Below are 20,201 nucleotides of genomic sequence, written 5' to 3'. Positions count from 1 at the left end.
TCTGAATAAATCACTGAGAAGACATGCGCTTGGTTTGTGTTATTTTCGCCAAATACCACACAATGGATGTGAATTTGGTTTTTTTCATTTATTGCAACCAAGAGTACACAATCGAGGCATCTTTGGTAATAGGTGCTTGTGCTCAATACAGTCTTAGGTCCATGAATTAATTTCGACATCACTACAAATAAATCACAACATAAAACGAGAAATCCTTTGCATACGAAATAGTACGTGTGTAATGCAGTTAACTGTAAAAGAATATTATACATAAACAGCGTGGTCTGCCTTTCGTTATTGATCAGCTGCCTGCTGCTGTTGCTCCTTGTTAGAGCTGTGGGACGATGACCTAGAGTGCTGAGAAGAAGGTGGTGCCACTGGGGTCTGCACCAGTGGCGTGGGTGGGCCCTTTGTCCCAGGCGGGGAAACCCCTTGCATTTGCATGTGGTAACGATAAATATTTTCTGTGCTTTCCACGACACCTGCAACATAGTTCAAATTTATAAGCGCAAAATCAAGTAAGCGACTGTACCAGTGATTTGGCTCAGATCTGTGCCACACAATTCTGTATCTTAATTGAAACAAAACCATAAAAAAGAAAGATCGAAGGTTGGAATTCTGGTCACTTACCTGCAGTTAAATTGAGACTTCGTCCCTTGATTCCAGTCTCCTTGCTCAAAGGAGACCACCAATTGACAAATGATCCAACCACTGGCATCTGACGCAAAATTCCCTCTTGCCAGACACGCTCAGCGTTTTCCTTTTGAAGGTCCTGAGTTGCGGTCTCAATACCTGCGCATAAATTAGATCTGTTATTTCTTAAACTTGTCAAGTTATTTCCGCACCTTTCTTGACAATCTCTGTGAGAGATTCCAGGAAGCGAGAGGACTCTTCGACTTCCTTACCAGTTGTCACGACTAAATTGAGCAGCTCTTCAACGTCAGTCTCGGCAGTAACCATACCGAAGCGGACACAAATCAGGCCGTTCTCACCTTCACCTGCAAAACGTGGAAAAAAATGTAATAAGAGCGTGAACGCAACAAATGTCAAATCGTGGATAAACTGTCTTTAAAATACCTTGGTGGAAAATCATTTGACCTGGAAATCATTTCACTGAATGCTTTAGGCACAGAAATCATTTAAAAAAATCAATACTCACCCATGGAAAATGCAGCATCGGTACTTCGTAAAGTATCTACAAGCCGTTGGTTCAGGTTGTTCAGTTCAAGTTTGCGCTGAACGGTCAACTCATCTGGTTCACTTTCGTCTGGGACAAAACGCACCCCACCGAGTCCAGCCCATTGGGGCATGTGAACCAAACGGAGATGGGCGCATTCAGTGGCCAACTTGATGAAAGTCTCTTTGTGGTGCACAGTTGCCTCGAGAATTTCCTGTTCCAAAATTCGTTTAGTCTGGTAAGTTTGGGCAGTATTTATGATGTTACCAGCTGCTGCTCCATTGAGGTAGCAAACTTTTCAATATGAGCGGTTGTCGGCAAACGCTCAGGCGATAGCTCTAGCGGACAGTAACGCAAAATGACTCCGCTGACGTCAAGTTCACAGATTTCGAGAGGGACTTCTTGGACATCTCTTTGCAAAATTTGTCCAAGCTATTCAAAGTATTAAATTTTGAGCTTGCTTTTAAACATGTTTACTTACCCAAGAATTAAGTTTGTCATAGTAATCGGGGACTCTTTCGTCATTGTTGTGGTTTTCAGGAACAAATTGAAAAACGACTGTCGAGGAGGTTACTTCAAACAGAACCTATGTATTTCAAAATTTTAATAATGGTAATTTGTGATGCGTGAGCATGTGACTTACTGTTGTGCTAATTGGCTTTTTGACCAGCTCTGTTATGGATATGCTGCCTGCTTCACCTCCAGGTCTCTGATTCTGCAAAAAAGTGTGTCAATCCAAATAAATGGACACGCCAGAAACAAAATACCATTAATCGAAGACGTTGGAATTTCGTAAGTTTATTGTGGAGAATTTCACTTGACTCAAAAGCATCACGAAGCCGCTTCAAAATTCCCTCTCGGCCTAGTGCCTGTAGTGCCGTCCACAGGGGAAGACTTGGCATCTTCAACATGCTGTGCTCCAAAGAGAGACCTGCAAGGAAGGCAAGAGTGCTCTCACGGGTGCGCACACCTTTCGGTGCTGGTTCTGCTGCCTCGAATGTGCGGAATAAAGTCTGAAGGAGAGCGTCAAGGAAAACATACTGTGCAAATGTTTTGCAGAATAAATTGCATAGGGCAGTGAGGTAAAATTCTTACGTTTCAGTTTTTTTCTTAACAGCGCTCAAAGCTTGTTATTTTTATTTTATTTGTCAATTTTTTAATTTCAAGAAATGACTTTGAGCAAGTTAAAAGACTTCTGGGCACTATTATCAGGTGCTGATAAAATGAGTTGTGATAAATTTTCCCTTTTTATGCGACTACGGGCGCACCAAAACCATAAAACTAGAACACGATAGTATGGGGTTATATACTTTGTCCAAAAATAATTTTGTTTGAAATAGGTTATTTGGAACTAAGTGTGTGAAATGGCCTCCCTATGCGGAACACGGCTAAAATTTTTTCTACCACACACGTTTTACCATTCACTTAAATAAACAGTTAAGCTAAAATATCATCTGTCAGCCTTACATGTACAACCAGTGTAAAAAATACCGTTCCATGCGCATGGTTTCACGAAGCAAGGACGTTTTGATTAACAAAAGAGACACTAACCATAAAGTGTCCCCTCAGTAGGAAAGGAACTCCAAGCATCTCTTCTTAAAATTATCAGATTATTTAGATCGTTCTGACAAATTATTTTTGCACAAAGTACGCTCTTCCGATATTTGACTAAGGAAATCAGGAAATCAAAGAGATTGATACAAAAATTTCAGACACTACAAAGGATACAACAATCGGCAATGCTGGCACTCCAAACCAAACTCCAACCGGCAGGGTCATGCTGTCAGCAATGCGCGAAGGAACCGTCGGAGAGGCGGCGATGGCCAGGGCAGCCAAGCTGTGGCCCTTGAGGTGCAGCCACACGTCATGCTTACGACACACTTCCTGCATCCTGGCGATATTATCCACGTGTCCGGCGATTGTGGTTCCTGCGTCGGCCAGAACCAACAGAGGCACCTTGTCCACCAGCTTGTCTTCCTCGATGGCCCTCTCCAGGGCCGCCACGTCCATTTTCTGATGCGAGCCGAAGACCGTGTTGCACGGCACAGGTCTGACACACATCAACGGCAGGCCCACCTGGCGACAAATGTGCTGCACCAGACCCAGAGGGGAGGCCGTGCTGGTGTAAATGACTGGCGGTTTGGTATGCAGGGCCTCGTAGCCCAGCTCAAGGTATTCGGGGTATTTGTAGTGGAGGAGCATGCGAGTGATGCGCACCAGCCCCTCGAGGAGATCTTCATGATAGAATGCAGTGCAATCCAGAAATCTGAGGAAAAGCGATCATGAATATTTAACGAGCTCAAGGAATTAAGTAATTAATGTTTTTTTGTTTTTCTTAAATTCAATCCTTCTAAGCTTAAATGTGTTCAATGGTTTGATGTAATGTTATGCCAAATTTTCTCCAACAACATGATACTTTGTAAGTAAAAACTCACAAAGCTAAACACATATATTTACATTGTAACTCCTTATCACACGAGGATTCAAGATAAAACTGCTGTTTGCCAAGGAAGAAATTGCTTTAAATTTCATTTTAAACTTGGTATTTTCAAGAATTCCCAGTCATTTTTTACGCCAAACTCAAAAATCAATAATGATAAATTAAATATATAAAATATATTATCAACCTAAACATATGACTGAGCCATCGAGTAGCGTCGGTAGCAATTCTTATTGAGAGGTTTTGCAAGTGCGGTCGGTCCAAGCTGCTGGCGTAGGCAGCAATGCTCTGCGAAGTGATGGCCACCTCGCCAGGGCCATCTAACTGCGGCAGTCGCGCGCGCACCTCGCCCTCTTCGTGCAGTAGCAGATCCTTTGGTACAGAATAGCAGAGTTTAGATTTAAAACATGTGGCCAAGGACGAGCCGAGGTCATCCAGAAATAAAGAAAACCAGGGGCTGCACTCACCTCTAGTTGCGTCAAAACTTCGTCTTTTGTGCGACTTGGCAGGGGCAGCAAGCCGTGGGACACTTTCCAAGTGTGTCCGCCCTCCTCTAATTGCACAGCCTCCTCCAGCCGGGAGATGACTCTCGCCGCGTTGAACTCGACTTCGGTCAACGGCATCCTCTGAAATGGGATCGTTGAGAAAAGGGCTGCAAGGGCCGCGTCAAAGGGCGTACCTGCTTCGTGTTTACACCGGCCTCAGCCATCGTGGCACGCCTACGTCAGACAGCAAAACACGTCACCTGCGCACTCCACTCGAGCGCACAGCCGTCCTTATCAGCTGGCGGTGATTTATCGCTTCGGGAAGGGCCCTCTAGGCCGGAAGAAGTCCGCGGAGGGGCGACCTTCCACCAGACGAGCAGACCCTTTGCCTTTGTGTCGTCGACTGATGGGGTGTCAAGCACAGCTGGCACCGAGGGGTGCCAACCTAAATGCAAACACACCAGTTTTGTTGACTGAATTTTTCGTGACGTAAGGAAGGAATGAGGGACGAGGATATGAGGGATAATGTAATTATCGCAAGTTAACGCTGGACTGAAATAATTCTGAATTTACAATGTTTCCAAAAGCTGTAAAAAATACTTGATTGATATAAACGAAAAAAACGGATGCTTAAGTATTGAAGCTATTAAAAATTCAAATTTTATTCAAATATATGTAAATAACATAAATAAACTTTATTAATATTTTAACAACAATATAATAATATGCCCTATACAATATTTACTACTAGCCTAGGGTCGAGGTAACATTTTGAGAACGCGGCATATCGTCACTCATAGATGGGTAATAAATGGATAGAATTAGACTAAAACCGAGCTACAAATAATGTAAAGATGATTACGATGCAATACATTAATAATTTTTGTATATGGCTGATAAATTTGATTTATTAACGAAATGTATTCCAAATTTTAAAACTTTTAGGGAACAATTAAAGATATTATTTATAGAAGCTAATAAAAAACGACAAAAACAGAAAAAATATCGTGGGGAGGATGATGTTCTGATTGTGAGCTCTATATAAAAAACGGATACATATATACACATCTTATAATTAAAAGACAGTATTAATTATTATATCGACTATTATTATATTTTATAAATATCCGAACGGCAATATCTAAAGGATATCACCCCTCCCACAAAAATTTTTGTTTTAATTAAAATGTAAAAAATTAATAAATTATATTGCCTTCTTTTTCATGATTACATATATACTTTATATATTAATACGAATTGCGTTATACAGTTTTACCGAGTTTTACATAATATAAAAGTGCATCAGTTGCATACACGCGCATTCCAAATTCCAAACTGTTTTAGTTTAAATTAATTTTAAACAAGGTGGAAATGACAGTGAGATTAAAAGTAAATTCTAGTATTGGCGGGTTTTGGCAGCAACGAGCGGACGATGAGTGTAAAAATTTCACCTAGTAAAGCGACTCAAGCGCAAGGGGTCGTCGGTCGTCGCCTGCTTGCCGCCTGGCGACCGCGACGAATTCTGCTCTGCTGTGCTGCGCACTCGCCTCGTTGTTCTCGGTTCTTCGGTTGACGCCCCCTAATAGTAATACACTTTTGCTGCTGCTCATTCCTCATTCGGTGTGCTCGGCACTCTGCGATGACTGGCTGTAATATTGTGCTCCCACACAGTTACTGACCACAATACACGATGGAAGGGTGGTTCTCGAGTATCAAGCGGTCACCCTTGGCCACCCTGTTGCTGGCCATCACGTACTTTATGTCGGGGCTAGTCATCAACCTAGGCCAACTCGTTCTCTGGGTAGGAGTGCGACCTCTTAATAAATCTCTCTACCGGCGGCTTAACTATTATTTGGCCTACAGTCTCTATAGCCGTAAGTGTCGAAAAACATTGCGATTCGGAGGAGCTTTAACTAGGAATGATTTGCAGAGTTGGTATTCCTAGCCGAATGGTGGTCAGGCTGCGACGTGATGGTTTACATTAACCGCGAGGACTTCGACAAGTATTACGGCAAAGAACATGGCTATCTCATCATGAACCACGCTTACGATATAGACTGGCTCATGGGCTGGGTGTTTTGTGACCGAATACGTCTTCTTGGGGTAAAAATGATTCCTATGCATTATGTAATATTATTTTTCTGAAATACGTATACACTCGTGATATGGATTACTGCTTCTAAGAAATAATTAATTACTGTCTAATAATTTTTTCTGACACACCTCTAAATTAGGAGTTTTTATGTTCGCATTCTTGGATTCTTCGCCAGACATTCCAACCATGCCCGCACAAAGTATTGACTCAAAGGTTATTCTTAAATTGGATGATTAATATATTATTTGTTTATGATTTCATAATTATCTCAATTATTAGCCTCCTGTGAAATCGTTCGTAAATTTGTTTCAAAATTATTTTATGTTTATTAACGTCTGTTGCAGAATTGCAAAACCTATGCCAGATTTCATAATTATCTCAATTATTAGCCTCCTGTGAAATCGTTCGTAAATTTGTTTCAAAATTATTTTATGTTTATTAACGTCTGTTGCAGAATTGCAAAACCTATGCCAAGAAAGTGTTGCAGTACATACCAACCATGGGTTGGGCGTGGAAATTTGGCGAGAGTGTTTTTCTTGAGCGCAACTGGGAGAAGGACAAGGAAATCATCAGCAAACAGTTGAAGGAACTGGTCGAGTATCCTAGTCCAATTTGGGTAAGAAAATTACACAACATCGCCGTTTAAAAACAACAAATTGCTGTTTATCCAATTTTAATGTTCATTATTATTAATACTAATACTACTACCACTACTACCATTCCCGTCTCAGTGGATGTGTTCCATAATAAGTTACACACGGCGCTCAAAAATTCTTATAACGAACAACACGTGAGTTCTCTTAATTCCCTCTCAGTCTGCATGTTTGATCAGACTTTGCAGCGTATCTCAATAATTCACATTTCCCCTTTCTCGAGTGCTGTGATAAGCAAGAAGTGGTTCCTCAGTTAACCGCGATAAGCGTAGAGCCGCCAGATTGTGATTCCCCCTTGACCCTTGAACACTGATTTGCTTCGTTAGTTGATTGCAATACACACATAGACAGTCATGCTTTATTATTTAGCACTCTAGGTTAATTTATTTACACTTAACCTTCACCATCAGCTTACTTAGCAGTTGCATGCTTTTCCAGGCAATTCTACCAAGAAAACAAGCTCTTAATAAACCACATAAATCCCTTTTATCACTATTCTTTGAAGACAATATTATTTATTCAACAAGTGTTTCAGTTCTAACCCTAAAAATTCTAATATGAACACATTTTTTCTCTATCAGATCAAAACAATTCTTTTGGACTGTCATCATGAGCAGACTAGCGACTAGCAGAGAAAGCTGCTAAAATAATATATAATTAAATGCAGTAAAATTACGAAAGTTATTACTTTGTCACATCTTTGTATTAGCTTCTCAAAAGATATAAACCAGTTAGAGTGAAAAATTAAGACATAAATCATATCTTATCTTGCAATTATTTCAGGGGAGATCAACGTTCTACGGTTGTTTTTTTACTACTTTTAGATTTTTTTAAATTTAAAATGCCACTGTTGATTTTGACATATTTTATATTTTTGTTTCAACAGAAAGTTATAACTAAATTGGCTGTATACTGCCAGAGAAGACAACACTTTACATAATAAACTTCCCATCATTATTACCATTTTTTGTGGCTGCTTTGAATACCTGTGTTGCCACGGGGCAAACTAGCTACAATTGAAAATATGTCTTTGCTATGTACAAACATTTCTAGCTATAGCAATTTTACTCGAGATAAACTGCGTAAAATTGTAAACCTTGCTTTGAAACCAACAATTTTGCTGTGTAATGTTTTTCAATGGTTCAATATATTTGTTAGAATGTGTATCATTGTGTCTCATAGTGGCATTGAAGTTAAAAGTCGCGCCATCAAACTCGCTGCTGCCCAACTAGAGAGTGCACTCAGATTAATTCTGGAATTTTATCGTCAGACTCCATTGTTCATTTGTGAACCTTTTTGCAGCTGCTCCTGTTCGCCGAAGGCACTCGCTTCAGTGAGCACAAACATGCAGCCAGCATGAAATTTGCCAAGGAAAGAGGATTGCCGTTGCTCAAGCACCACTTGGTGCCCAGGACAAGAGGATTCACCAGTAGCATCCCTCATTTGAAAGAGAAGATGGGAGCCATTTACGACGTTCAGCTCGCTTTCAAAAAGTATGAGGCAATGAGTAAAATAGTATCAACAGAAGAGAAGCCAAAACATATCCTTTTCGCACGTTTTCTCGTAAATGGAAGTCAAACAGCAATTTCAAATTTTAAATTCCTGGTGTGTGAGGTAATATTGACTGGTTTCAACGCCTTTTGCTGGTATAAAATGAATTTTGATTAACTTTTTTATTCATCCTCTCTCAGTCAGTTATAAAACTGTATTGCAGACGGTCACGGCTAACCGCTAGGAATAATTTTCATGGCTGACCACTGACCATGAAGCCAAAAAAGTAAAATTTTCTCAGTGTGATATTGTTTTATTATTTTTGGGGTCTTTTTTCCCCTTTTTTTCATCTCTCCCCTTTTTATTGCTGATGTTGCTAGTCTAGAATATAAACGCCCTTTTCTCTAGGGATGACAAAATCGAACCATCCATGAGCAACTTGCTGATTGGCAAAGGAGTGACAGCCCATCTCTACATCCGTCGAATCCCCATGGACGGTGTACCGACAGATGAGCAGGAAGCAAATCAGTGGCTCCACGAACTGTACCAAAGAAAAGTGCGACCAAGATTGATTTGAATTGATTTTCCATTATCCTAATCTCACCTATTCATTTTAGGATCAAATGCAGGACAGCTTTTACAATACGGGTGACTTTTTCAAGGAAAACGACCTTGATAGAGTGGAGCCCTTTTTGCTGCCTCGCCGCAAAGCTTCCCTTATCAACTGGTGTGTTTGGTTTGTTGTAACCTTAGTGCCAATGAGCTATTGGCTAGCGTGCCTCCTTACATCCGGTTCCACGGTGAAATTCAGCATCGGAGCAGCAATCATTGCCAGCTGTGAGTAACGATACAATCTAGTTTTTCAGTGATACAAATCAAAATTTTCCTCTTCCAGTCTTCTTCCTGTTGTACAAAATAGTCGGCATGACCAAGATAAGCAAGGCCTCTTCCTATGGGAGTGATGCTAAACGTGACTGAAGCCAAACATGATAGATGAACTTAGCGCTCTAAAGACAAAAAATTAAGTTTTTGAACTGATTGAATGGAACGACTAGAATGATTAACAAATTACACTCACACAATGAATGTACTTATATTGACTGTGTTCCCGAGAAGCTACTTTTGATATGAATGTTTATTCTCATATATTATGTGGTGCAGGGCTAGCAGTGTTCTGTAGTAATTATAATCAGTGTTGTAACATTATATGTTGACAATTTGGAATGACCGTGTTTTATTTAAAAATTATTTCTGCGACTAAACATATATTGATTTATTCTAATTGTAAGTATTAATTCAGATTTACAATTATAGTTAAAAATCAAAATAATTTTCTTCAATTAAAATGAATTTCTGCGTATCAGTGAAAACATGAAATTTAATTATTTAACTTAGTAAAAACATCATTCGCTTCCATGCACTGCGCTCCACCCACATCCACGCAATCATTCAAGGGTCTGCGCATACACACACCGCTTGTGTCCACCTCCACGCATGTCACTGCCAGATAAAAATGAACCTTATTGGCTGGCATGCGCGGAGTGAGCAAGGCCGACACTGAAATTCGCGAAGAGTCAACCTTGGGCGCGAGCCATTGGCCTTGTGCGCTGCCGGGCAAGGCCAGAAACTCATCTCCGCACGCAGGGCCGTTCACCCTCGCTCGCCTATTCGCACGCATAGGGCTTCGACCCGCTGCGCGCTCTAGCTTTCTCTCCCACTCTGGTTACCGAAAATGCGAAATCGCGCTCAAGGCCCGGCTCTTTGCACTCTGCTCCTCGTCGTTGCTTATAATGTATCAAAACAGATTTTATTGTGACTCTTTAAAATAAAATAAACTGGAACTAATTTAGATCGCTACTTACTTTTTATTAAAAATAAACATTTCCCTTAACTATATTATCTCAACTATATTTTTATCAACCTAGCTTCTCTCAGCTGATTTTAATTTTTTTTGTTTTCAATTTTTCTCGCATGATATCCAGTTTTTTAAACCATGTCAATTTTATAAAGCGTAATATTTAACAAAGGGTAGAAAATAATTTAGACATACAATCACAAGAATTAGAGCACACCAAAAATTGATTAAAGGTCAGGTTTTAATTTTTCAATTTTTTGTTTAAAACTTATATGATTTCCATGATAAACTTTCCATAAATAAAAAAAGAAATTAGGTGGTATATTTAGGTTACTATACAAATGAAAACGAGAGTGAAAGCTGCCATTCTAGGGCAGTAAGTCGGCGCTCTACAACGAAAGTGAAACCGTTTCATGTTCCACTTTCGCTCGAACCCCCCTTGAGCTCGCAACGTTATTGAGAACGCATCTCTCTCCCTTGATTCACTTTTCCTCTCCTATGTGGGGCGACCTTAAATTCAAGGTGAGTGTAACGCGAGTAGCCCTGGTGCGGCCTTGGCCGAGAAGCAAGTAGGCCGCGGCCAAGGGCACATCTCTGCTCTCAAGGCAACCCTCTCCTATAACACACACAGTGCGTGTATTATTCACTCCCCGCTTTACGCATGAGTTTAATTACCCTCAGTGCAAATACAAATACAAAAGCAGACAGACGTCATGATTTAATCTCATATTAAATTAAATTCAAACAAATAGGAACAATTATAAAAAAATATAACAACTGATGATTAATTTTATAGTATTTTTGTAAGCAAAATTATTTTTGCACCGTACTAATAAGTAATGTATTTTTTCGTTCGGTATACATTTTCTCAAATATCAAATTTACGAAAATTACCTATTTTTTAATGCACTCTAAAACTATTTAAAATAGTGGGTTAGATCATTTTTTATAGAGGAATTCCAAAGAACATTATGGAATTTCTCATTCCAAAGGAGAGAAACTGCTGAATATTTTTGCCTTCAGAAAATCTCAAATATTTAGCGTGGCTGGTTTTCTTTCCCCACGGGTCATTAGCCTTAGATGACGGTCTGCCGTCTAGCCTCCACACGCAAGACCTTTATTTTGTGCTTTAATTGCCGCAAACCTTACAGGGAGGCTCACTCTCACTGATCCGAATATCCTATAGTCACCCCCGCGCTTGAAACGTAGGCTCGGCCGTTGTGTGAGGCAGGCGGATTCACTATGAAACGGGGGGTACCACAACTTTCGCCACTTTCGCTGCTTTCATTGTTGGATTTGCTTTATTTTTATTTGGACCATAAATCTCAGGTTCACTGGTTAAAATACTGTTGTTCCTTTAAATTTTTTATTTTTAAGTTGAACTGTATCTCTCGCTGACGTGTGAGAGCCTTTGCACGGACTCATCATTGATGTAGGCTGGATACAGAGGTCACTGTAATGCCAATGTACGAGCGGCACGCGCAGTGCGTACGTCCTTGGCACCGATTTGGAGGTCGGCGGGAGCAACACAAGGCCAGGGGTGTCGCCGAATGAAAGGGGTGCGTCTTAAAAGAGGTCAAGCCCAAGGGCGCACCGCATTTAACAAAAAGGGTGCGCCGCGTTGAAGCAGTTCATTACGCGCTCAGTTAAGATCAGATTTATAAAATAATTTGAAATAATCAAATAAAATTAAAAACTCAACTTTTCCATCCAAATGAGATAGTTAACTTTTTATCAGTGTCATTTAATTAAACCATTTAAAATAAAAGCTTGCAAGATTGGTGGGTTCTGTTCACAAACACGATGTTTTCAATTTTTATCCTTTTTATTGCTTTTTATTTATTACTTTTGAAGTTTCATGAGACAACAAAAGAATATTTTAAGTTTTGGGGGAAACCTTCTGCGGGACAAAAACCCCCGTGGACCGAGGTTGCATTTAACCAAGAACAAATGCAACCTCTCTTCTCAGGCGTGAATAGAGCCTCATGTTAAGCACTTTGGAAATTAATATAAATCTTGAAATCAATGGAAAGAAAAAATTAAAATGCCAGATTAATGTGGAAAATGTTGCATGCTGATTTCTTCAATTTTTAAAACATTTTTAAAACATCCTCAACAAATGCAAAAATCCCGAATTAGTTAACATTCAAGCTGCAAGTTTAATTGTGGTTGTAGTAATGGTAAGGCAGGTTACTATTACTTTGTAGCTGGCTAGAACTGCGGGTACCTAACTCTCTCAATACCGCAAAAGGGTTCTCCAACAAAGATTCTTTCGGCATGGGATTGACCATGTTTGGTTGCGGTTTCTGTCTCAGCACGCTAGCATAACTCAACGTGGGAGTTGTAGGCTGCTCAACGATCTCAGAATTTCCAGATGGTTGTTCATGGTCGGGGTGCGGTGGACTCGGAGCACTGAAGATCCTATCCACCAGTCTGTCTGGGGCGTGAGTGTACGTGCTTTCCAGTCTCGACAGGCGTGATGCTGTTGACGGCATTGGGGTTGAATTCAACCAGCTGCTGAAGAGAGTTTCAAGCGTTAGGCAAAAACAATACCTCCAGGCTCTGTGCATATCATATATTTAAATTGAAATATCTCAAGGCAAATTGCTGGCACTCATTTTTGTAAATATGAGATATGAATAGAAAACATCCACATCTGATTAAATGTTGAAAGTAATAGTTTATGTCAATATTAATACTATGGGTCTATGCTTTCTTTGTACATCATCATCATCATCATTGTGATGCAATGTATATTTATATAGTGAGAATTAGCTCATAAATATTTAATTAAACAATTGCAATTCCAACAGCATTAAGATATCACTCCAAATTAACTAACTGTATATCATTAAATATAATTAATATAAGCGTTTAGTTTTTGTTGTTTATTCTTGTAAGACTTTGGAAAGAATAAACAACAATAACTAAACTCTTATATTAACAAAATATACCATATTAATTTTTAGGTAGTTCGTTGAAACTTACTCGACTCTGTTCACAGGCTCTTCCCTTTGCTGCAAATGGAAAAGCCTGCTGCGCGTTAAAGGAGGCATGTCGCTCATGCCGCCTCCAAGATGCTGCATTCTTTCCATTTCTCTTCTCCTGAAATCGGGGGGTAGTGGGATTGGGTCGTCATTGAACATGTCCATTGACTCCATCTGAATCTAATAAACATTAGAATCAAGACCAAACGTCAAATATCTTCATATTTACAGGAAGATTGTTTCCGTTGTGGAATTCAAGAGGCATTTTCATAGGGGCAGCAGGCATTCGGTTCACATATTGGTTTTCAAACTGGGGAGGCAGTGGTATTCGGTCAGGCATGTTGTTTATCATTTTCGCTTTTTCCGCTATTGAGGAGGAAGCCAACAACTTGTCCAAAGACCGAACCACGTCTTCCACCACTTCATTCTGTTTGTGCTGGGTCATCGGTGAGAGTTGCTGTTGGTGAGAGGCTGCGCCTTGCATGGGCATAAGATGCTGGTGGCTCATGGGCGTGGACATAGCGGTTGGCGACATGATGTGCGTCACTGGTGGCATCATCTGCGGCTGGCGGTTGTGTGCAATGTGTTGCGGCGGCATCTGCTGCACCATGGGTTGCAGCTGTGGTATGCTGGTCTTGACCTCAGGCAAAACTTTCTTCTTGTTGTTTGCAGACACAATCATTTCAACGAACCTAGGATTACAGCTGGGTTATTGCGATATCATACAGGATTGAGAATATTTACTTGGCGCCAATTTCAGGCCCGCATGTTTCAATCAGATGTCTATGCCATTCATATTGTGCCGTTGTGTCGACTAACATCATTTCAAGGGTATAGTTGGGAGGAAGGAGAGCTTGCATTTGCGACACTCTTTGAGGAGTACTGACAGGAGGCGGCGGTGCAACACCTTAAATAAAAAAATTTGAAATTTTTAGACCTAACCTATGAAAGCAACAAAGGAGCGTCAGTTACAGGAAATTGCACTGGTTTATTTGATTTTATTCGTAGCGAACTCGAGTCCCACAAATGTATGAAATAATGTGGGCTCAGGAGCCTTAGTTGGAGAAGCCTTGTTCAGCGTCCAGAAAATGATCAACAAATTTCTGCCCCCGTACTATGGTCTTTTATTGAGCACGCTAGATATATTTTGTCCTATTAGCTTACTTCATGCATGCTTGTCATACTGGAAAGGTGCAAACTAGCAATTAGTGAGTCAGAAAGCTCACTTTTTCACAATGAAGTTCGAGGAGAATATATCCTATACTTTTTATCAGTTGAAAAGGCTATTTACCTGGATGATGGGGCATTGGTCTGATGGGTTGCTGTTGTACAGCCGGGTACATGCGTCTTGGAATGATTTTCTCAGACATCTGCACAATGAAAAAAAAATCGAAAGTATTTAGAAAAATATTTTAATGCTTGTTATTTTACAATCATATAATATCAATATAACCTATTTCAATTCAGTCAAACGGCAATGAATTTACCATTGAGTTTGTCTCCCAGCTGTTCGCACTACTGGCTGGCGAGGGATGCCTCTCAGGTGGGAAATGCACGTTGCTCAGGAACTGGATCTGCTTGAGCTGGTCAGTCTCAGGGTTTGCACCCCCAACCCTCTCTGGTGGCATGATCCTCTGCTGGACTGGTACTCTAGGTGGTGGCGGTGGCTGTGGGGCAGCATGGGGTTGAGCCATAGGAGGGTGCATCGGCTGGGGTCTCATTCCAGGCATCTGAGGAGGCATCCTGGGCGGTTGGCCTGGGTACGGTGGAGGGAAGAAGTTTGGTGGAGCAGGTTGTCTGATGATTGGCGCTCTTTGCGGCGGAGGCGGATTCACTCGGGGCTTCCACGGAGTCGGCGGGTACATCATCTGAGGCGACATGAACATCTGTGGATTCATGTAGAACATTTGGGCATAGGACAAATTCGACGGGGTTGTCATGGGCATTTGATTGTAGTTCAAGTTGGCTCCGGTAAATACATTAGGCATTGGTTTGCTGGCAGCAGCTTCCGACTGCATCTGTCTCGGCACAAACTCGGGCGCAAGAGGATTCAGGGTGTAAGTGCATCTCATTTCTACTCCATCCAGCTGCGCACGCAGATTAGCCCAAGTGATGCCATGCAAGCTCCGGTTCTGGTGGCAGATGTTGATGAATCGCTCCCACACTTTCCTGGAAAATTCATTTACTTTCAATTCATCTTGTTATGCTGGTTGTTGAAAAGCAAGCTAGTACTTATATGCTGATATGAATCAACCATAGGCACCTAAGAGATCATTAATAAATATTCTTCATTCAGCATTGTCATATGATTTCTCCCATTGAAATATCTTCAAATAATGAATGGAATTTTAAGCGTGCGAAAATTTGTAAAAAGGAAATTTATCTTTACTCTTTTATATTTTTACTTTCACAATAGAGAGCAGTCATTGCTTTAAATGACTGGTTATTAAATATTCTGGAAATCCACTAGAGAAAACACTGCGGCATGGATTTTGATTTGCAAATTAAATTGCTGCTGATGGATTGAGAAGCCAAAAAGTTGTTGAAAGTTGCGAAAACATGCTGGTTATTTTCTCTTTAAATTTAAACCTAACTTTCTATCCCGATTAAGAGTTACATGGTATAAAGCCATTTAAAGAATATAAAATTTTTATAGTCAGAAATTTTAAGTACTGAAATGTTTAGCACAATTTTGTTAGTGTTGAAAGAGTTCGTTTGTGTTCATAAACCAAATCTATTCAAAATATTAACATTCTAACCTGCAACGGCCGATGGAACATAGTGCCACTGGGTCGCCAATTACGGCAACCAAGCTCTGAGCTCGGGTGATAGCAGTGTTCAAGAGTTTCGAGTTTGAAAGAAACCCATAATCCACATCTTCAGCAGAAGCTTCTTTTGTACCAGTTTTACATGTGTTTCTCGTTCGCACCGTGCTCAAAAATACAGCCCGGAATTGCTTTCCTAAATTAATGACAATGTGAGTGCATTTGCATAGTTTAAAGATCTTTGTTTACCTTGAACATTCAGAACTCTTTCTACTGATGTCCCTCCCATTCGCCTCTTGCGGAGTTCAGCTCTAATTCGGAATACTTGATCAGCGTAGGGAGTCATCACTCCAATGCTGTGCTCATCTAAGCGACCCCACTCTTTGGGCCACTTTTTTCGCAGCTCTGCCACTCGTTCCACAATTTCATAAACCTAGACAGAGACCACAGTGTAATTGTTTAAATTTCCCGCAGAATTCAACTCATTACCTCTGCATTGTTAAAGTATGCTGTGCTGTTCTGATCCTGGACATCCTCTCCTCTTGTTGTGTAAAACGTCAGAGGGTAATGCTTCTCATGCCGAGGCTGATGGCCACCACTAATTAGCTTCTGGTCATAGAAGAGCTCTGATGTGAAATTTATAATAGCTTCGTGAGCTCTGTAGTTTTCACACAGCAGGATCTTGCAAGGGAAGTTTGGAGGGTAATGGTCATATAGTCGCTCCAATAATGAATAATGCAATCCTTTTTCTCTTGCGAAAGGCGAATGAACTTCAGGACTTAACTAAATTTAAATAAAAGTTAATTTCAACTAATAACAACTGCATTTAGAGTTTTACCTGCATGTGGTCTCCAGCAAGCACAATCCTGGTTTTTTCATCAGCGATTGCTAGGGGCATGATGGCCTCACACTCCATTGCCTGAGCTGCTTCATCCAACAGAATGTGTGTGAAGTGTCCCTTCTTCAGACCAATGCTCGACAAATGCATTGAAATGCTCAATGTTACAACAATAACCCTATGCCTATCAATGTCTTCAACAGATGGGCTCCTGAACGTTCTCTCTGTCTCTGACACGTCAATCAAGCAGTACTGCAATATATATCCTAATCAGTCAACCACGTACCAATGCCAGTAAGTCTTAGTTCACCTTTTGCACTATTTGGTTCACTGTTGTCACCCATCGTCTTGTGTAGTAAATCCTCAACGGCCGAGCTTCTTCATGCCCTTCCAGCACATAAGGATGAAGGTAGTCTTTGATGTACAGATCAGCAGCGCTGTTGGAATGTGTGCACACTAAGACTTTTGTATTTGGCTGCATCAGGATTTGTTTGATCGCTTGAGCCAGGGTGTATGTCTTGCCAGTGCCAAATGGGCCAATTAAAAGAATGGGAGGCAACGGAGTTTCAACTGGCGTCGTGATGGCAACTACTGCTTCTCTCTGCTTAGGGTTAAGCCTCGAGTCCAAATTGTCATTCCACTGCCTGCAAATTTAAAATAGTCAAAATCATGCCATTGGATGATTTTGGAAAATCTACATATGTTTCATAAAGTAACATTTTCATACTCAGCAAGGTGTAAGAAATTTAATTGTCAATTATAAGTATTAAATAGTTTATGATACACGTGATGGTAAATTTTAATTATTCCAGAAATGTCCTTTAATTAAAAAGACAAAAAATTTGATCATAAACAGATTGCGATAAACAATTTTTGAAAATTTTGTTTTAGAGCAAGTTGCCAAATTTCTGACAGAGAACTGAAATATAAACCCTTCATTTTAGTTTGAAAAATTTGCATATTCAATATATGTACGTTAAGTATGACACAATGACTTAGGTTAATATTCCACCTTTGCGGTGTCCACGGAATGCTTGGAGTCCTCAAAGTTTCAGGAAAAATAAGTCGAATATTCGACTTCATTTGATCAACAGCTCGATGCCATTCACAGAAAGGAACTCGGTTTAATTGGAACTGAACATCCGCAGGGAAATCCATGTCCGCTTTGAGATTGAAGTGTTTCACCAAACCCAGAGGAAGACGCAGGTAAACCATACTTCTTCCTTTGTCTTCAATAACAGCCTCATAGACAGTTCGTTTCACATCTTTAAGCTGAAAATCAAGATCTTCATGAAAAAAGTGACGTTTATTATATGATAATTCAATACTCTTTCTTTTTCATCTGCAGCAGAGATGTAGATTGAAGTGCAGTTATTGAGAATCAACCTCCCAGAGCAGGTATCTTCCGAAATGTCTTTGCTGAGAGATAATTGTGCGTAGAGCTCACCAGGCGGCGCATACTTTGCTGTTCCTCCCCCACCACCGCCACTTCCTGGAGCTGATGAGGTGGACAGAAGATAGCTTGAAGTCAAAAGTAACTTGACCTCGACATTGAAATGCGAAACCAAATCGTTCCTAGAGCGCAAACCACATTAAAAAAATTACTTTTCTCGTCAAAGATACAATACCTCGCAAGCTCCTCTATGAAAAGAAGTTGATGCATTCTGTCCGTAAAATTTAAAGCTGTGACCTGTCGATCCATGACAGCGTGAGAAACAAGGAATTCGCTTGGTTGGGGCACAGGATAAGCTGCAAGCAGCTCTTGTTCAATTTCCGTGAGAGCATGTCTTGGTTGTTGGGTCAGGGGCAGACACTTGTAGGCGTCAGATGAAAATGGAATGACGGTGGCATTAACTCCATCAGTCCAGCGGCCCGCTGAACTAACCACCAAACTCCTGACCTCGGCCAGCCGCTCTTGCTCTTCTTCGGGATCGGCTTCAATTGAATCTCCTTCTTCAGATTTTCCAGGTCCTGGTACCACTTCTACACTCACATGCTTAACAGTTACAGGAAAGGAACCAAAGTCAAATACAATTGATTGACGAAATGTGCCATATATATCGGTGGAAAATACTGCTTTTATCTTGTAGTGGATTTTTCCCTCAGGTTTCATGTTCTTGTAGGCTAAGTCAGGAACTTTCCAGTCTTGATTGGTGTTAGGTCGAAATAAATTTACCGGATTATTTCCCAAGCGAATCTGAAATGTGGTTGAATGAGTTTCAAAATGTATTTTCTTTGGAGATTTAGAAGCAATTTATTAATTTCGTTTAATATAATATTGTACGTTTGGTCTTTAGTAACTAACATATCAATGACACAAACATTGCTTTTAGACATTTTGAAAGGAGAAAGGAAGCAGGTGAGCAGGAAGTTTATTTATCAAAATGAAATTGGTATATTGTACAGTTATGGTAAAGGTTTATGACGTGACGTTGTTGTATCGGTGATTCTGATTACCTGAACTTCTGCCAATCGAAAGTGCTCTCTGCAACTATCTTGAAGAAGGGCAACTGCTCTCAATCTGGTCTTTCCAGTTGTTTGTGCCGATATGGTCCAAGAGGTCTTGCTATGCTTACTGGCGGCCACGACGTTGGCTAGATCTTCGCATGTTAAGGATAACACCCCGGCTGGAATCTTTTCAGCAATGACGCTCGATTTGTCATCAGAGGTATTCCATTTATCCAAGAGGTTCTCGATGTAGGTGGCAGTGGCCAAGCGTGCTTTCCTTTCTTCGAAACGCTGCCGCCATTCCTCCAGCTCCTCTTCGCCGTGCGCTTCGACGCACTGGACACCGTAGCGGCACGTCCCTTCCGTCTTCCACGTTTCACATAGCGTGTAAGCGTCGGCGACAAGTCCTCTGGGCGGAGGACGCCAACGCCACTTGTCCTCATCGTCAACCTGCAAGTTGTCGCGAGTTATGCCGCGGCCTTGGATTAGCTATGTGAAGCACTCTTACGCTTTCCTTCTTCTTGCTCATTATACGCGGCCGCGCCCGCCGCGCTACGGATTGTGGCGTTCAACGCGTCCCTGGCCCCAAGCGCTACAGATGGACGTTCTTATTCTCCGGATGGAAATTGATGGAGACGCGAAAGACGCTGACGATCCGATCCCTACATAACAGCGAGCACGATTACGATTCAGTCTTGACAACAAACCGCCGGCCACCTCATAATCAGCTTCAGGCAGCCATGACAAGACTCAACAAATAATAAAAATCGGTATTATGGTTGGCAACCGATAAAAAAGTTGCATTATTTATTTAACTTGTATGTAGCTGGGCTGTCATTTAAAATGATTATTACTAATCTAAAAAATTAGCTTCTTTGAAGATAACAATGGAGTCTGCAGAGAGCAAAGTGGAGAGGAAAGAAGGGCCACAGTCAGTTAAACCGGTTAAGATTAATTGACAGCGGTT

The 20,201-nt window shown here is 40.9% G+C and overlaps 3 protein-coding genes across 9 annotated transcripts; 1 reads left to right on the top strand and 2 right to left on the bottom strand.

Moving 5' to 3' along the window:
* Positions 1–69: 69 nt before the first annotated feature.
* Positions 70–4,533, bottom strand: LOC135940077 (pyridoxal-dependent decarboxylase domain-containing protein 1). 4 transcript variants are annotated; one of them, XM_065484751.1, is made up of 14 exons: positions 4,297–4,533; positions 4,085–4,243; positions 3,805–3,989; positions 2,906–3,443; positions 1,945–2,190; positions 1,821–1,892; positions 1,659–1,763; positions 1,445–1,609; positions 1,160–1,391; positions 1,078–1,098; positions 846–998; positions 631–792; positions 533–571; positions 70–482 (listed from the first exon to the last, which is right to left on the bottom strand). In XM_065484751.1, exons 1-14 carry the CDS (start codon positions 4,324–4,326, stop codon positions 295–297), a joined length of 2,295 nt encoding a protein of 764 aa, XP_065340823.1. In that variant the 5' UTR covers positions 4,327–4,533; the 3' UTR covers positions 70–294. The 4 variants fall into 4 exon arrangements, with proteins under 4 accessions (XP_065340823.1, XP_065340825.1, XP_065340824.1 ...); XM_065484753.1 differs by lacking the exon at positions 533–571 and having other exon boundaries at positions 4,297–4,525; XM_065484752.1 differs by lacking the exon at positions 1,078–1,098 and having other exon boundaries at positions 4,297–4,524.
* Positions 4,534–5,654: 1,121 nt separating this feature from the next.
* LOC135940080 (1-acyl-sn-glycerol-3-phosphate acyltransferase gamma-like) lies at positions 5,655–9,565 on the top strand. The gene is made up of 7 exons (XM_065484762.1): positions 5,655–5,976; positions 6,033–6,205; positions 6,652–6,813; positions 8,153–8,343; positions 8,750–8,897; positions 8,959–9,178; positions 9,237–9,565. The coding sequence occupies exons 1-7, from the start codon at positions 5,793–5,795 to the stop codon at positions 9,317–9,319; spliced, it is 1,161 nt and encodes a 386-aa protein (XP_065340834.1). The 5' UTR covers positions 5,655–5,792; the 3' UTR covers positions 9,320–9,565.
* A 2,683-nt stretch (positions 9,566–12,248) lies between these two features.
* Helz (Helicase with zinc finger) lies at positions 12,249–19,986 on the bottom strand. 4 transcript variants are annotated; one of them, XM_065486516.1, is made up of 17 exons: positions 19,743–19,986; positions 19,244–19,684; positions 18,415–18,983; positions 18,115–18,361; positions 17,799–18,058; positions 17,097–17,430; positions 16,787–17,038; positions 16,438–16,731; positions 16,198–16,381; positions 15,943–16,144; positions 15,163–15,352; positions 14,671–15,069; positions 14,475–14,553; positions 13,928–14,090; positions 13,413–13,875; positions 13,185–13,363; positions 12,249–12,713 (listed from the first exon to the last, which is right to left on the bottom strand). In XM_065486516.1, exons 1-17 carry the CDS (start codon positions 19,761–19,763, stop codon positions 12,356–12,358), a joined length of 4,635 nt encoding a protein of 1,544 aa, XP_065342588.1. In that variant the 5' UTR covers positions 19,764–19,986; the 3' UTR covers positions 12,249–12,355. The 4 variants fall into 4 exon arrangements, with proteins under 4 accessions (XP_065342588.1, XP_065342585.1, XP_065342586.1 ...); XM_065486513.1 differs by having other exon boundaries at positions 14,671–15,352; positions 19,743–19,985; XM_065486514.1 differs by having other exon boundaries at positions 12,249–12,710; positions 14,671–15,352; positions 19,743–19,985.
* Between the last annotated feature and the right edge of the window lie 215 nt (positions 19,987–20,201).

Source organism: Cloeon dipterum, chromosome 3, assembly GCF_949628265.1.
Source record: "Cloeon dipterum chromosome 3, ieCloDipt1.1, whole genome shotgun sequence".
NCBI lineage: Eukaryota > Metazoa > Arthropoda > Insecta > Ephemeroptera > Baetidae > Cloeon > Cloeon dipterum.
Note: the sequence above shows the minus strand (reverse complement) of the source record. Positions and strands in the feature narration are given on the sequence as shown.

Coding starts and splice junctions, on each gene's coding strand:
- LOC135940077 (XM_065484751.1), bottom strand. CDS start 4,326: ATGGCTGAGGCCGGTGTAAACACGAAGCAG. Junction 793..845: donor CACAGAGATTGTCAAGAAAG/GTGCGGAAATAA, acceptor ATTTATGCGCAG/GTATTGAGACCGCAACTCAG. Junction 483..532: donor AGATCTGAGCCAAATCACTG/GTACAGTCGCTT, acceptor ACTATGTTGCAG/GTGTCGTGGAAAGCACAGAA.
- LOC135940080 (XM_065484762.1), top strand. CDS start 5,793: ATGGAAGGGTGGTTCTCGAGTATCAAGCGGTCACCCTTGGCCACCCTG. Junction 8,898..8,958: donor ACGAACTGTACCAAAGAAAA/GTGCGACCAAGA, acceptor TATTCATTTTAG/GATCAAATGCAGGACAGCTT. Junction 9,179..9,236: donor AGCAGCAATCATTGCCAGCT/GTGAGTAACGAT, acceptor TTCCTCTTCCAG/TCTTCTTCCTGTTGTACAAA.
- Helz (XM_065486513.1), bottom strand. CDS start 19,763: ATGAGCAAGAAGAAGGAAAGC. Junction 14,554..14,670: donor GCTGGGAGACAAACTCAATG/GTAAATTCATTG, acceptor TTCATTGTGCAG/ATGTCTGAGAAAATCATTCC. Junction 13,876..13,927: donor GGGCCTGAAATTGGCGCCAA/GTAAATATTCTC, acceptor CTGTAATCCTAG/GTTCGTTGAAATGATTGTGT.